Below are 16,974 nucleotides of genomic sequence, written 5' to 3'. Positions count from 1 at the left end.
CTCATCTGATTTAATAACAAATTTCCCTTTATATCATACATCAATCAGCCAGCTGAACGCACAGGAAGAGACGAAGACTGTTTGCGCGCGCGCAGACCCATACACACACAGGCGCGCACGTGCACACACAGGCGCCCACATGCACACACAGGCGGGCACATGCACACACAGGCGCGCACATGCACACACAGGCGCGCACACGCACACACAGGCGCGCTTGCCATCAGCAGCGCTGACAGGAAGCGCTGTTTTTTTTTCGTCGCCGCGCCGTTTGATGCTTTATTTGAGCAGCTGCTGTCATTTTAAAAAGATCTAACAGAGCTATTACACTATTTCAATTTCTGTCACTTTTCCGGCCTATGCGCACAATTTAATCGGCCTCAGTCTTGCGAGTTTGAAAGCTTTTGAAAAGACACACCTGTCGGGGGAACATCGACGTATTCAAAGCTGGAGATGACTTCTGGTGGTTTGGGGCTTACCGAGGGCCTGGGGCAAGACATAAGCCAGGAGGAGTTGGACTTTTCCGACCTGTTTCTGTACAATCAACCTGGAGAAGATTTCCACGTAGGTTGCGTCCAAGGTCTGTATCAAAATATTAATCTACAGTAGGTTTTCCTGGTTTAATATGCCCATCAGAGTTTACACAGCCTTTCTATCTATCTGATCTATTTATCAAAGGCACCTGAAGACTTTTTTTTGTCCCCTCATTGAGTTAAGAATTTAGCTGTAAAAAAAAATGTTTTTAGTTATTAAATGATAACATAAAGAAAGAAAACCTTCTGTCTCTGTTTTAGTTTAGAATAGTTGTTTCTATGTTTTGCTAATTTGATATTCATTCAGGGAGGATAGTTTTTCTTTGCTCACATAGTAAAAAGGTATTTATGATGTGCATATTGGGCAGGAATTTGTTATATCACATATATAACCGTTAAACAAGCAGAGTTTGGAAATGGGTGGAAAGACTTTCACTAATTTTTTTACTTTTCACTCAAAGAAAAGAAGTGGATAGGAATGTTTAAAAAATGTCCATGTATACGATTGAAAGGAAGCTGTAAGTTATTTCCAGGATGTACTCTGGATATCTTGGCTCAGATTAATCCTTTCTTTGGTAACTGACAGATGATCCAGGTGCTCTTCTTCAGAATGACAGTCAGCCTCCTCTGCTGGTGGTCGACCATCCTGCTGAGTACATCTCCAACTCCACCCAGCCAGTGTCCAGCCAGGAGACCTCCTCTCACAGCTCTCACACAGAACACCTGTCAGGGGCTGTGTTCGACTCCCTCAGGCTGACATCAAGGGCAAGCCACATACCTGCTCCCAGCCCCAGGATTGAGATCACTCCGTCGGGTGACTCTCTCAGCTCTCAGAACCTGGAGCCAAGCCCTGGCTCCAAAGCTCTGGGCCCCTACAGGGAGTGTGTCAGCCCTGCCAGCAGTAACTCCTCCACAGGCTGGCCAGCAGAGGGATACTCCCCCCTGACCTCACCCTGCGTCTCCCCTCCAAATGGAGGCAGCTACGGCGTCTCATTGCCTGCCTTGGACCTCTGTCCTGGCCTGCAGAGCATTCACACTTTCTCTGCCCACTCCTCTCCTGGAGCCTCGCCTCGCAACAGTGTCACAGATGAGACCTTTCTCCAGCCACATCCCCAGTGCTCCACCTCACCGCTTCCCCACCAGCGTTCCCGCTCCACCTCACCACAGGGAAAGCGTGCTTTTGACCAGGCCCACTCCTGTCAGGGGGGCACTCCTGTCAAGCAGCGCTCCCGGAGCCCCAGTCCGATCCCATCGCCGCACGAGCAGCAGAGGCAATACTACGCTCACCAGTACCCGGCTCAGGCTGAGTTTCAGCCCCAAGCTCAAAGCTCAACGCCAGGCCTGGAGGAGATGCTGAACAGCCTCAGCTCCAGTCTGCCGAAAGCAGGGGTTCATGCTGTGGTGAGAGGTCCGCATGTGCAAGCTCTGAGACAGGACTGTGCATACAGAGAGGGGTACGACTGGACCGGTGACCAGGAGAGGGTGGGCCGGGCTGGAGCTGAGGTCAAATCTGAGACCATCTACATGCTCCCAGCTGTGTGGCCTCCCACTCAACCAGTCCATCAAGCTGGAAGGCCCACATTCAGGTGCTTTGTTTGTCCCGTCTTTGAATTTTGAATTTTTTCTGTTTTATATTACATTTTTCTATTTTATTTCCTTTCTGTTTCTGTCACTCCCCAGTGGTCTCGCTGTCGCTCCGCTTCCCTCCTTAGAGTGGCCACTGGCCAGTCAGTCCGGCCAGTACGAGCTACGGATCCAGCAACAGCCCAGATCCCACCACAGAGCTCACTATGAGACTGAGGGCAGCCGAGGAGCAGTGAAAACACCTAATGGAGGGCATCCTGAGGTTCAGGTGTGTGGAGTTTGGTGTTAATACAAGGCAGGAAAGATAACGAACATCACATCTTAAAAAAAAAAGAAAAACAAACAGGGAGTATGAGATTGTAAGTGTGGGGTGGTATTTCCTGGTTGGTGCGTTCATGTGAAGCTAACAGCCATGCAAATGAAGAGAATCTCATGCTGTATCACCGCCATGGCACTGCTCCCCCATTGATGATAATTAAGCCATGCGTTGTTCAAATCTGCTGAAATAAATACTCAGTATTACATGTAGTAAACTAACGCTCAAATACTGACACGTGGTCAGCTTTATTTACTGAATAAAGTAAGAGTTGAGTAATAACCTCTCCCTATTGGTTTCCCTGTCCTATTGCACAAACAGACTATGCAAAGCAGTGATCTGGCTTTACCAGTATGATAATAATCTGTGAAAATCATCGCAAAGAAAAGAGATTTATTGTGTGTTGTAAATTTGCTATCAGGAACTTTAACAGTTAAAATGAAGCATAGATGCATGCTTGTAATCCCTTTTGCGGCCTTCGCCAGCTCTGTGGGTACCAAGGCTCAGCTGCCCTGGGGCTGCAGGTCTTCATCGGGACAGCGGACGAGAGGCTGCTGAAACCCCACGCCTTCTATCAGGTCCACCGCATCACCGGGAAGACCGTCACCACGCCCAGCATGGAGAGGATGATGAACGGGACTAAAGTGTTGGAGATCCCCCTGGAGCCAAAAAATCACATGAGAGTGGTGTGAGTAAAACAGAGAAACACTCATAAATGTTAAAGTTTCACAATAGTTTGGAACTCATCACAGATAAGTCATTTGTCTGTGACCTCATTCTTATGAAGCAACCACAGGGCTGTTTTTGTGTCTCCCGGAGATACAGATGCAGAGATACTGTAACCTGAGTTGTCAGGGCGGTGCTTTCTTCTGATTTTAAGCCACGAAAGCCATGAGGTTTTTCATCTTTTTGTACTCCCAACAAGTTGCTGTTGGTGCTGACGGAAATATGAAATGCGTCACTTCCTGTGTGCCAGAGAGTTTTTCCAAGAAACACCTATCAGATTTTGTGTTTTTGCAGCAACAGAAACTTTTGATGAGTCATTAGAAAAACAGAAGCAAAGAAGTGATTTTGTCTCTAAACAAATGCAAGTCAAAGTAATATGTATTGAATTAAGGCTTGTCCCTGTGGACAAATTGTTGTAGAAAAACAGATAGAATTAGATATATAAAAAAAACATATTCAATTATAAAAGGCCATGGGAATAGGAATGAAGATCATGTGAAAAAAGAAAGCTGGTTAACTGTTGTTAAACAAGGATTTTGTGTGAACAAATGTGAGAACGATTTTGCAGCAACTTTTGAGGAAAAACAAGATGTTGATATCCTGTTGATAACATCATCATTTCAGAGCCCTTTTCATCTGATGTGCCTTCTTTTTTGCTGCACAGAATTGACTGTGTCGGGATCTTGAAGCTCAGAAATGCAGACATCGAACTAAGGAACGGCGAGACGGACATTGGGCGGAAAAACACGCGTGTGCGTTTGGTGTTTCGCATCCACATTCCTCAACCTGGAGGCCAGCTCGTGTCTCTTCAAGTGGCTTCTCATCCAATTGAATGCTGTAAGATGTGTTTCACTACTAGTGAGCGCGATAACTCTTTCCACGCAGCCATGACATCCTGTACTGCAGTGTTGTCACTTTGTCTTTACAGTATTTTGTCGCTACAGTGTCCATTGTTCAACTTTGCAAACTATGAATAGAAATCAATGAGGAACTGATTTAACTGCCAGTTTTCTGGAGAGCAAGGCCTGCTGTATTGTATTCTCCGATAACTAAGTCTCATGAAATGCAGCTTGGTAGGTTTTCTCTTATCTTGCATAGAGACAGACAAGGCAAACCAAGAAACAGCACTGAAAAGAAAATGACATGATTCCTGTATGTTGGCTCTTGCCCTGGAGTCGTTTGCTGCCATCAAAATGTTCTCCACTCCATATTTTTTTATTCTGTGTGGCTGCTCGTGAGGCTGTGTCTTCATGTTTTCTCAGCTCAACGCTCAGCTCAGGAAATCCCTGCAGTCGAAAGGCAGGACCTGGACCGATGCTCCGTACTTGGTGGTCAACAAATGGTCCTTACAGGACAGAATTTCACATCTGAGTCCAAGGTGATATTCTCAGAGAAGACACAAGGTGAGATTTTCTTTTTGTTTGGTAAACGTCTATATCCACAGATACTCCAGAGGCTTTAAAGATGAGCAGTAATAATATATGATACACTCCTGAAAGAACAGTTTGACATTTCTGTTGAACATGATTTTTTTACCCACCGGCAAAACAACACTGATGCCTCTCATGCTTCTAAATTACATATGAAGCTGATTTAAAATCACTTGGTGTGACTTGGTACTAAGCAGCAACTTCCAGGGCTGAAACACAAAGTCAACATGCAAGCGTCGAAATGTTTCCCTGCCATAGCAGTGGACATGCATCGTGTCCCCTTGTGGGTTCAAAATCCAAAAATTCTCTTCAAGAAGTGAATAATATTTCCAAGAATGTGTAAGTAGACTATTTGGATTCAAACCTGTTGTTACGATTAAAATAGACTAATAATCATATGTGGCTTGCCAATATCCTGCTGAAGCGTGTCCACCTACACATATTGTATCTGTATTTTTAGACTGTTTGCATATCACCTGGGAAACATCAACTATGAGTGACGCACATCTTCCTCCAGCCCCCATTTTCAACTTTGACTAAACAAACCACTAGTTTAAACTAATACGGTTTTGCTGGAGGTGTCAAATTTTATTTATTTCTAAATGGAAATGTCTAACCTGGCTGCTGCTCCTTCTGCCCACACAAAGTTGTTGGGTTGCATGGTTTGAGAGCAGGATGGGTACAGTTGTGCACGTAAAGCCTCCCTGTTGCTTGGCGTTGGGTTTTGTGCAACAGGATGTGGTTTGACAGACTGATAAAGACCAAGAGCAGAGGCTTTGTCATTTTTTTATCACTGCGTGGGTGGTACACATAAGCAGAGGGTAAAAACTGAGGTAGGAATGTAGCACTAAAACAGTTTTCCACTGTCTGTGCACAAAAGTGCCCTCGTACTGTAAGACTTGTTTGTTATTGCTTATAATTCCACCTGTCTCCTTTTTGTCCAACATTTTTTTTCACAATTCTTTTTAGAATTAGAAGCCTCGTTACCTGCCACAGTCAGTAGCAATTACTAGCTTAACGGCTTAAACGGAAGAAAATGGCTAACCGTGATGTGCAAGACGGGAACAAAATTCACCAGCTTGTACCTCTTAAGCCAAAAGCTTAGCAGGCAAACAGCAACAGTGTGTTTCTGACAATGCATATTCATAACAGGCTGCTCATAGGCAGATTCTGCTTAAGGATAAAGCTGATAAATCTGTTTTCCCTTATTTTCAAACTATGGTTTCAGACTTCCTCTGCAGAATGCATTCACACTTTTTCCACTGCTTTTAGATGGTCAACAAATCTGGGAGGTGGATGCCTCTGTGGATAGGGACAAAACCCAAGCTGTAAGTTAAATTCAACTTTCTTTCGTTTATATCCCATTTGGGAGACGTATTGATTGTCCACTAAACAGATAGTTTTGATTGAAGCGTGCGCGTATAAGTTGCACACTTATGTGCTCACAACAAAACGCAGAAACTTTGACCACTTTGCTGATTTGCTGCTGATTTTAATTTGGATATTAATTTTGAGCTGTTCCGACATGAGAGATTGGCTGAATAATTTCTTCCCTTTTTTAATGTGTGTGTGTGTGTCACTAGAATATGCTGTTTGTTGAGGTCCCTCCATATCGAGACCGCACCATTTGCCAGCCGGCTAAAGTCAACTTCTACGTCATTAACGGGAAGAAGAAACGCAGTCAACCTCAGCACTTCATCTACACACCTGTGATAGGTCTGTATCTGTTATTTCAGCTGTCACATTAACAGGGGAACAGGTTTACCTGAATGTTTGAGAAACAGGAAGGTTTTTAAAGGTCAATATTTCCCACCCTCAGGTCTGCAGGTAAATACAGGTATGTGAGGAAATCCTGCTCTTACAAACCTGATGCTTGTGGGTGGGATATAACAAATTCAACACTGGATAAGGAATAAAAACTCATTTACGCCTAGCCTGGGAATTCCCATGCTGCTTTGCGCGCGATTTCATTCACACTGCAAAGGCAGCCTGGAAACCACCGCCCTTATGTTTGCCTGAGTTAGGGAACCAATCACAGAACGGGGGGGGGGGGGGGGGGGCAGCAAGACGATGACGACGTCTATGCGCGACACCGAAGCTTGTAGAGTGTTAGTCCAACATGGCAGCAGATACAACGTTACCGTTCGATGCAGCCTTAGAAAGTGTTTTAAGTAGCTTAGAGCGCAAGTTTACTTTTATTTTCCTGTTTTTCTTCTTCTTCCTCGTCGAATTTCTGTCGCTCTACATACGTCATCTGGTATAAGTGATACAATTGGCTATGAATCGCACGCAAAGCAGCATGGGAAGAACCAGATGCCATTTGATAGACATTCGTAGCGCCCAATAAACGGCTCTAGGCATTCGTAAACCACGCCTCAAATACGAGAAAATGCACACCTAGTTCCCAGACCACCATCTCATCGAGACGTGGATGCGTCAGCCAGGCTAATTTACGCCATAAATTTAACCACAAACTTAACTGTTAACTAGTTATAAAGTTGTATATAGTTAGTTTATTTTGCTTTAAGAAACCTGTTCAAATCCTAAGCAGTCAGTTGCTGTTAGCAGCAAACATTCGATAGAACATAGATTGCTTGTTGAGAAGAAGTAAACAGTGTTCACTTTTCATGGGAAAGATCTGTCACTCTCTATAGCCGCTTTCGGACTGTAGGAACCTTTGGCAGTTCTAATAACCTTTTAATCCGCGGGGCCGTTTTCTCCCGTGTTCGGACATACAGGAACTCGGGGCTTTCTCCCTTAGTTCCTATAACTATTTAGCTCCTTCTCCGAGGTCGGGTCTTTTCATGGTTCTATAGAACTAATCTAACGGAGGTGTGTGGTGGTCGGTAGCTACGCCCCATATAATTCTATCACGGCTGAAATGTCTCCTCATATGACACAGACACGTTTAATAAGTTAAACTTACACTGGTCTCATTTGTCTGCAGCTCTCTGCTCTCCTTTCTTCCTTCATGAAATAAAAAAGTATCTCCTGACTCTCTCTGTGAGCTCTTCCAGCCTCGATATTAGACGCCTGATGTGATTGTCCATGATTAAAATCACCATCATGCAGACCATAAACACAGTGGCCTCCCCGCTCTCCATATTAGCTTCTTGGTGGTGTTTTTTCTACTCTCCTTACTTTTACCGTTTTATTTTGTGTTTGAATGTAGCGCTAAACGGCTAACGGCTAACACGTCACTGAAGCAGACGGCTGCGCGCGGCGCATCAGTCCCTATCAGGTCCCGACTCATGTGCGAATGCAGACTGAAACAGTTCCGCTGGGGAAGGATAGTTATCAGAACGAAATTCGAGGAGGGTAGTTCTGATAACTACTTTCTTAGAACTGTCTGTCCGAAAGCGGCTTATTGTTTTCACTAATTCTCCCAACATCCACATGTACCAACGCCAAGATGGCACGTTGCAATAAAGCATTCCAGCAAACAAATAATATCAGTAGTTTCCATCTATTTCTGGATTTACCCTGGCAGGTTGAGGCAAATTGGGTAGCCTGAAAGAACAAAACGCCTCCTTGAAAGGTTGAGATTTGCAAGATCACGATCACAAGAGAATGGCGCATCAGGACCATGCTAGAATCTTGCAAATCTTCAGTGAGATAACTGGATATCCTCTAGATATGTTTCCTCAAAGTTCAGTTTCTGTTATTTCATCCCCACACATTTGCTACACAAAACTTGAAGTCAATTTGAGCACAGAGGCATTCTTTTAATGGCTCAGAGGAAAATGTTGGACCTATTTTATAAAAGAGTGTCTACATAAATTGGCATTTTCAGACTGACAAATCAAGAGAAACTTATCTTTGTGCAAGACGTATATGTGTTGATGCACTGTATATTATGCAAAAATGACCAAGATAGATGTAAATGTTGACATTAACTCATAATTCACCCCAGACAAGTTGTCATGACAGAAGAATCCTTACATAGGGCGTCATGGTGCGTCATGCATTTGCATACTGGGACTGGAGCACCATGTTGTGAGGAACTCTTTCTCTTTACCTGTGTACGTAACTTTTCTTTCCTGATTTGCTTTTCTTAAGTTTGGCTAAAAAGTTGGACAAATTGGTCAAATCTGGTGATGAAAGAAAACGTTGGAGATGGGAAAGGGTAGAAAAAAATGCGCCTTACCGGAATGACGTGAGGTTGTTTTCATACCAGACTGTACATATGTTTGGTTCTGATGTACAGTTGGGCAATTTAACACTGGAGTCTATGGGGACTGACTTAGCCTTAGTTTGCCACTTGTTTGTTAGTTTGCTGAAAAGCCACTGTGGGTAAATACAGCCTCATTGAAGTGTCACCACAGCTGTAGTCTCTTAGTCACGTTTGCATACTCTGATCAATCATCAGACAGTATAGCTGTGTTGTCTTCGCTTTGATGGAAATATCAAAAATCCTTGTTTTTATTTTTCAGCCATTAAAGCAGAGCCACTGGATGACTACCAGGTGAATTCATTCAGCTACTCAGAAAATCAACCATTGTCTGGCATGTCTATGAAGTACCTCTACCATCACCTGGAGCATGACAACAACCCTCAAGCCTTGAATGTTTCTTCAACAATGTACCATCTAACCACTGTGGACCCCCGAGGCCACATGTTAACCCCAGAATGTCTGGATGAGCCAGTCTACTACCAGCCTCGAGCTGGCGCTCTGATGAACAGCCCAGTGATGTACCACTCTGCAAACCAGCGTTACGGTAACTGCAGCGCTGCCCCACCCTCGCATCTTGCCTCCACACCCTCCCACTGCTTTAGTGCCAGAACCCCTGTGGCCAAACTGGTCGAAGATCCTCAGCTCGGTGATTCCTTTGAGGCTTGTTTGGTGTCAAGACATCAGGGTTTTGTGCAATCATCACTGCCTTTGGGAAAGTCGCCACCTTCGAGATACATTCAAGGGAAGGCTGGAAGTAGGCTGGAGTCAAGCGGGCAGCCTTCGACTCAGATTGGATCTGCCAGAGGATGCCACGATGATCAGGCTCCAGAGAGAATCCCAATTAAGCAAGAGAACCTGAGCTATGCCTACCTGGAAGATGGTGAGAATAATATAACTTTTTATTCATGAAACTGTCCTTTTAACAAGAATCTTAGTCTTCGGGTCTGTCCTTCCTTCTGCATCCCTCCTTAATAAACTGTGTACAGCTCTCACTCCTTTACAGTCAAAGCAATCAATCAGTCAAACTTTTATCTGACAAACTTCAGAAAAGTGTTTAGTAAAATAGAACTGTATGATTGTTAATATAATACATAATGTACTATTTACATCCATATAATGTGGATATTGGTAAGAATTCATGACAAAGGAAGACACGTTTAACATTGTAAAATAGTACAATGTTTGAAAGTAGTTGATGAAATCAGCAATCATAAGACACTACATAACAGCCACATTAGATATATATATTTCTAATTTGTGTTGAAAGGTTTTTATTTTATTTTTTTCTGTTTTTCTGGAATGCTGTTCCAACAGTTTGAAGCATTTCTTCAGATAAAGCAGGGACCTCCGCAAGTTATTGTTTTAAAAACTAAAATTTTACAGATACTCACTTGATTGGTCCAGGTCAGACAGTCAGAAAGCCTCATATTTCATTTACTGCAGCATGAACAAAGCTGGCACCTGACTATGCTAAAAGACTCATTTGTCATACGGATCACTTTTATGTTTTCGTCTTTATGTCAATGGCTACATAAAGTTCACAAAGTTCCCGCGTCCAGCTTGCTTGAACACAAGATTACTAAAGCATTCATAGAGGCTAGTGATAAAAAAAAATAATAGTAATAAATAAAGACTGAACAAAGCGCACTCAACGTGTAACTCTGAGGTGAAACTCTGAGGTGAAACTCTGAAGTCTGGGGGTTGGGTGTTTGTGGTCCAGTCTGCAGTGCATACAAGCACACTGCAACTGTAGACTTGTAAATCCTTTCTCATGGTTTTCTGAGGCCTTTCTATCCTCTTTCCTGTCTGTTTCACTCTCACTCTCTCTCACACACACATGCACACACACTTTTTTAAAGCTTAATGAGAACACCCAGTTTCATATAAAGTAAGTCAAATACAGGTTGTCGAACTCTTTGGATGAGAAAGAAGTAACACTACCACGAAATGAGAGACCGAATGATTCATCATATCGCCGTAGGAGAAAGTTTCTGTTTACACCTTTTGTGCTGGAGGGCAGAAACAGGAAGTAAACCAAACATGCAAATATATGCAGATTCACCTGTGGTTGAAAAGCATTAATTCGTTTGTTCAGGTCTCCCATACAAACAGGGGCAACAGGGAAAGTTTGGGGAACTACCGATGAGCTTCATATACAAGCAAATCTAAACATACTACTGCATTTATTTTATTTTTTCTATTCACATTTGTCTATTAATTAGTTTTTTATTCCTTTTGTCGTAAACACTGGAACCTAAAAATCCTTTGATAGTCCAGAAACCAGCACAAATAAATCTCTGATCAGTATACTCGAGGCGTCCAGTGGACATGAATGTAACTTCAGTTCTTTGTCCATGCAGAGATTGACAGTCATCGCTGGACTGATTTATGTTTATTATTACGTTATTTCATCATAGGGCTTTGGTGACTGAGGTATGAATGGGACCAACCACAAACCTCAACATTGCTGGTTCAAGTCTGGTGAAGGACCTCTTATTGCCCCCCATCTGCTTTCATTTCCTGTCATTTCTTCCTGAAATGAAAACACAACATGCCCAAAAATGTTTAGACTTTGGTGACTCCTATTGGTAGTGTTGTAATAAAGCGTCATCACCCAACAATTTAAGTCGTCTACCCTTCCTTTTATCTATTTTTATATTAAAATTCAGTTTTATTTATGTGTCATCAGCATGATTAAATACATCTGCACAGAGAGGCTGTCACATAATTTATAGAAGATAAATTCCTTTAAATCTCCTTTTGCCTTGTTGGATTTTGTTGTAAACATTACAGTTGCTCTTCCGTCTTGTCAATGTTTTCTAGTGAATGACATCATAAGAAGAGACATGAAAGGACACAATGATGGCTGAACCTGCAGCACTGCCACAGCTCTGAAGACCAGTACATTTAAAGTTCAAGCACTGAATGTAAAATTATGTCTGACTTAGAGGAATGATATCATTTTATCCATGATAGGCTTGTACTGGAAGGGCGGTGGGTCAGCACTCTGATTTTAGCTTTTAGTGTATCTATTGTGTCTTTATTTTAACAATTTTGACTTCTCTCTGTTCATAATTGTACAATTGTTCTCTGTGAGCATGAAGAAAATATTTTATATTAAATAAATTCCATTTATATAAGTCTGTGTGACGAGGATGTTAAATGTAGGAATGGACTGAAGATTAAGCCAAATGTTCATAGCACACTTATATTAAAACTTTTATTCAAATAACATATTAGAACTGCCCTAGTTTTTTAAATGAAGATCCGTATTTCAGACACCATTATTAACACAAGTGCATATTGAATAGGTTGAGGATAAACTGGGTAATTCTGTTAATTCTTTTCTACATGGTTTTGAAAATAGTAATAAATGAATGCACTGAAAATACAATCATATGTTTTATTTGCTTTCTTTAAGTGGTAAGCTCAATTAGGACACGGTGGACATGTTGAACTTACTTGAGAAAAGTGGCATCGATACGGTGTGAAATTTTTATTATCAGTACAAAGAATAAATCCTTCATTCATGTTTCTCACGTGGACAAACTGTCCTCATAATTCAATATGTCAACATAAGTAGAGAGAGGCTTGGTGTCACTTTCAGCAACATTTGGACTCCACGTGGTGTTTAAATATTTATACATTATGTGTATATATGTATACATTATTGATGGTTGTTGATGGACATCCATGTTAACCAATCACACAGTTTTTTTTATTAAGATCTTTGTATCAGTTGTACACTTTTGTGTGTACCTAAATAAGACGTGCATGATATGTTCTTTGAATAAAAATAATATCATAGCCAAATTTTACTGTAGGACTGTGATAGTTGAAAAAATATTTCTTAATTCATTAAACAGAAAGAAGCTAAATGTCTTTATGGAAACAAAAGTATTCAAATTTCAATTCAGAACTGGGAATTTATCAATATTATCCATGCATATGAAAAAGCAATTGATGTGTTTATGGTGCGGTTTTACCACGAAGAGCCTAAAGTGCGATATATTCTGTGACCTGCTGCAGATCTAAAGTGCATTATATTTTACACTGGGTGTACATTTATTATGCAAGTCAGAGTTATTATTCAGATTGTACCTTTATGTCTGTGCATCTTTCAAAGCTTCTGAACTTCAAAGCTGATTGGATTTAATCACACTCATTTTGTATTTATTTTTGTATAAAGAATAAAAATAGAATAAAGTGCTTAACAACTAAAATCAGTGTGTCAATAATTATTCAACATCTTCATTGTTTCAGAGAAAATGGTGAAGAAAAGGAAGAAATTTGTAAATGCATTTGAAATGCTGCAACCTTTTTGAAATAACATAACATCGAGAGGTGAGTGACCAAACGTTTCGTACCGTAAACAGTTCCAACAGATATATGAGAAAGAAAGGAAAGGCTGCTTTCATTAAGTACCATGGATTTTTTTGAAATAGCTGAAAAAGGACTAAAATTCAACTTCCAAATGTGCCATTCTCAACCTTTGACACAGGAAAAAAGTCAGTTAGTTTTTGATGACAGTGCTCCATCTCATGCATCCAGGTTCTCCATTGCATGACCAAAGCTGATAGGCTATTACCAAGTTTTTGAACTGCATTTTGGAGTCTGACACATCCCTCACTGAAGCCTTATTCTAAACAAATAAAAATAAACTGACAAAGTCCATTAATGAAGAGCTCATAGCTCATAAGTGGGGCTTATTGGTGACTTAATGTTAAAGTAAAGTAAAACAGTGATTTTTGTGTTTCACATTTATTACATTTACTCTGAAAATTGAGAGTAAACAAGTGAGTTTGGAAGATATTTTCTCTTTAGTTTTCTTACAATTCTACATACTTGTAGCTGTTTGATGACAATGCACATTCAAATATTTTTACCTGAGAAGATCAAAACTCACTTTTCCTTTTTTTTGAATATGTACACTTGAGGTTGAATTATATTTTTGATAGACTGAAAACTGCTCGACTTTTGTTCAACACAAGTTCTTTAATCTTTGGGAACACCGTATATGTAATGACTGTGCACACAATGTTTAAATGACCATCATATTCAATAAGTCAATGATTTTTTATGCATGATAAACATCAACCTGAAAAGTAACAACAGTTTAGTTATATGAGAGAATGAATAAATGAAAAATAATTAGCTTCAGGAGGTAACCAACTGCACTGTAGTTGTGAAAATTGTTCTCGTTGTTCGTTTAATTTTGTACATAAAAGAAAGAAGTCACCGTGAACGCCAGGGGGCGACGTTTTCAAACCAATCGTCTACCAGAGCGGAAGTAAATCACAGACTTTTGTCGTCACTTCCGAAATCCGTTTTATGTTTTTTTTCCCCCCTCTTTCACGGACATCATAGCTTTTTTTGTCAGTGTTATTATTTCTGTTTTTGCTCTGAATTTGTCTATGATAATAATTTTGAAAGGACGTAAAAGAGTTGAAATACTTTCGCTGCTGGGGGTGAGCACTTCTTCGGTGCTTTAAATGCTTGTCGTGCTTTAATAGGTTAGTTTAGCCAAAGGTATTTGCCACGATGTAACGGGGCTGCAGCTGCATTACAAATATCTCCTAAATGAGTATGGCATTGTTTGATTATATGAGAGCAGAATATATCATTTATTCCAACAGATTATGTGTCAACCGTGAACAACGTGAATGGGTCTAAAATTACAATGAAGGAAGGGAATGTTTCAGTCAAAGGAGCTGTGATTATGCACCTAAGTATCTTTTTCGCATGCCCTTCCTCTTGTTAATTCACAGGAAGACCACTGAAGGAAACAGAACAGGACCATGTCTGCAGAACTGGACCTGTCCACTCCAGAAGTCCCTGAGCCCACCTTGCTAGAAAGCATTCTACGTTATGGGTTGTTTCTGGGCGCCATTTTCCAGCTTATCTGCATCCTGGCTGTCATCTTCCCCACATCCAAAGGTTATGAACAGGTAAGTGGACACCACAGGAAAGAAAGGATCAGAATGCTCCAAAACATCTCAATTGTTCTAGGAAATATATCAATGAATGTTCCGGGGGGGGGGGGGGGGGGGATTTTTCACAGTCAGAAACTAATAATAAACACCTTTGGACAGACCATGTATATATTTAGTTAGTGTGGTCTTTTATTCACAACTTTAGGGAGACCGACTTGATCAGTTGAAAACTCGTATTTTAGGGTAAGATTCAAGTTAAGTTTTGCAAATAGCTGCCTGTATATAATATTTATTGTTTCATTATTTTGGTTGCTTACTTAGAAACAGAACACGGTATACATCTTTCTATCATGTAAGTAAAAACCTGGCTCAGAACAATACATTTTCAAAAAATAAGAAGGGGAGAATTGATTCATACACCATTTCTGATTAACTCCACAGTCTTCTGTTACTCAACTTTACCTTTAAGACCCCTGTTGTAAATAATAAAAAAAAAAAAAATACAATGCTGAATAAGAACCTGAGATGTATGAGGCCATTTACAATTCGGTCAGCTATATTCACAGACGCATGTTAACTAACAGCTTGGGTGTAGTCATGGGGATTGATTTAACTGATGCTTGAGTTTAATCTCCTCCCCCGTTCTATTCGGAGTAACACACCAGAAAGGCACATCAGCTGGCACATCACCCTTTCGATAGCTCTAGCTGTCTAAGGCCCCTTACTGTTGCTTATACTAATCTTGCCGCAATTAGAGTTTTCTCACAAAATCGTTTGGGATAATACAGTTATTTTATCCAATTTTATCAGAAAAGTTATTTTGTCTCGGTTCTTCTAAAGGAGAGTTATCTGTATTTGGGTCACGAATGGGGAAAAAATGTCAGTTTTTAATACTGTACATTAACACTATAAAGCCAAGTACAGTTACTAAGGCTGAAAGTTTTCACACCAAAGAACAAAAGAGTTGAACAGATGCAACAGTACTCTGCATTGTGACGTATGTATTTATTATCAAAGTATATGAAATAAACAGGGACATAGTTTAGTTGGTTTGTCTGTGAGCTCAGTCCTGAATATGTTATGAAAGTCTGTGAAGATTCAAAATCTCCAATACTAACACCGTCAGGAGAGATCATTTATAGAGTAGAGCAATTATATCCCCAGTCTAATTATTCTATTTTCAGGTGTCGTTATCAGGTTCACTGATCACTCTTCACAGTATGTTGCCATTTCATCTTCTACATTATCATGCTGTCGGTTTTCTTTGCCTTCCTTCCTTCCTTGAATTACGTTCAGCTTTCTTTTTACTGGAAATAATAGTGCACAGAACGCTGGCTATCAGGAAAACCACAAACTGAAAAAAATACAAGACCAAAATGTATATTAATTACCACAAACTACTCACTCAAAATGCATGTTACATTGTATGAGACAAAACTTGTTTCTACATGAGACAAAACCATAGCGAATACTGATTATTTTTAATTTAGCAAAAGCATTATCCTTTGTAAATATTAAGCTAATCATAGTTAGTCATCATGTCTTCTTGTACTATATTTTAGTAACTCAGAGTCTCTCTCTGTTGAATTGAAGGGTGTTCATGTTTGTGGTGTTTGCTCCATAGGAGGAGACGGAGTCCACTGATGGCAAAACTGCTGAACAGATGAAGAAACCTAAAGGACCAGCACCTCAGGTTCGACAGAAACCCAAGAAAGAGAGCAAAAAGAAGCGATAAATAGCTTTGCGTGACTCATTATCTCTGTATGTGTGTTAACCTTTTTGCGCAAATGGGTGTGTTTTGTCATTGGAAACATTTCGGTTGTTAATACACGAAAACACTGATGTCATATTAGTCATATTATAACACTAAATCTAACACACTTCAAAATGACCCAGAGCTCTGCTCTGTTTAACTTGAACATGGTTGTCCAAAAAGCAAATTGTCCTGGTGTTTCTGGACCGTTGATGCCACTATGAGTATGTTTGTCTCTCATTTTTCTTTTATAACTGAATATCATTGAATGGTCTTCGTATTAAAACAGACAAAAAAAAGCATTGTGTTGTCATTCACCTTAACTGTCTTAGATGAGTTCTGTTTGTTTAAATGAGTCAGAATGATATCATGTCCCAACCTCATCCTCACAGAATACATCACGACTGTCTCATAAAGCCAGTTTTGTGGCTCAAGGATAACCTTCTGCATAACAGGTAACGTTTGTCACATTTTTCTGTTGAGATACTGTAGATTATTCACTGGACTCCAAAATGGGATGATAAA

General features: G+C 40.6%; 2 protein-coding genes across 3 annotated transcripts; both read left to right on the top strand.

The window, feature by feature from the left end:
- The first annotated feature begins 212 nt into the window (after window positions 1-212).
- Window positions 213-12,974, top strand: nfatc2b (nuclear factor of activated T cells 2b). The gene is made up of 10 exons (XM_075461554.1): window positions 213-580; window positions 1,120-2,119; window positions 2,214-2,385; window positions 2,919-3,121; window positions 3,824-3,996; window positions 4,422-4,562; window positions 5,862-5,917; window positions 6,173-6,305; window positions 9,023-9,643; window positions 11,587-12,974. Exons 1-10 carry the CDS (start codon window positions 454-456, stop codon window positions 11,631-11,633), a joined length of 2,673 nt encoding a protein of 890 aa, XP_075317669.1. The 5' UTR covers window positions 213-453; the 3' UTR covers window positions 11,634-12,974.
- A 1,112-nt stretch (window positions 12,975-14,086) lies between these two features.
- On the top strand, window positions 14,087-16,745 carry manbal (mannosidase beta like). 2 transcript variants are annotated; one of them, XM_075462218.1, is made up of 3 exons: window positions 14,087-14,276; window positions 14,532-14,711; window positions 16,321-16,745. In XM_075462218.1, exons 2-3 carry the CDS (start codon window positions 14,562-14,564, stop codon window positions 16,429-16,431), a joined length of 261 nt encoding a protein of 86 aa, XP_075318333.1. In that variant the 5' UTR covers window positions 14,087-14,276; window positions 14,532-14,561; the 3' UTR covers window positions 16,432-16,745. The 2 variants fall into 2 exon arrangements, with proteins under 2 accessions (XP_075318333.1, XP_075318332.1); XM_075462217.1 differs by having other exon boundaries at window positions 14,088-14,231.
- Window positions 16,746-16,974: the final 229 nt, after the last annotated feature.

This window comes from Odontesthes bonariensis, chromosome 3 (assembly GCF_027942865.1).
Source record: "Odontesthes bonariensis isolate fOdoBon6 chromosome 3, fOdoBon6.hap1, whole genome shotgun sequence".
Lineage (NCBI taxonomy): Eukaryota > Metazoa > Chordata > Actinopteri > Atheriniformes > Atherinopsidae > Odontesthes > Odontesthes bonariensis.
This window is presented reverse-complemented; position numbering and strand designations above follow the sequence as displayed.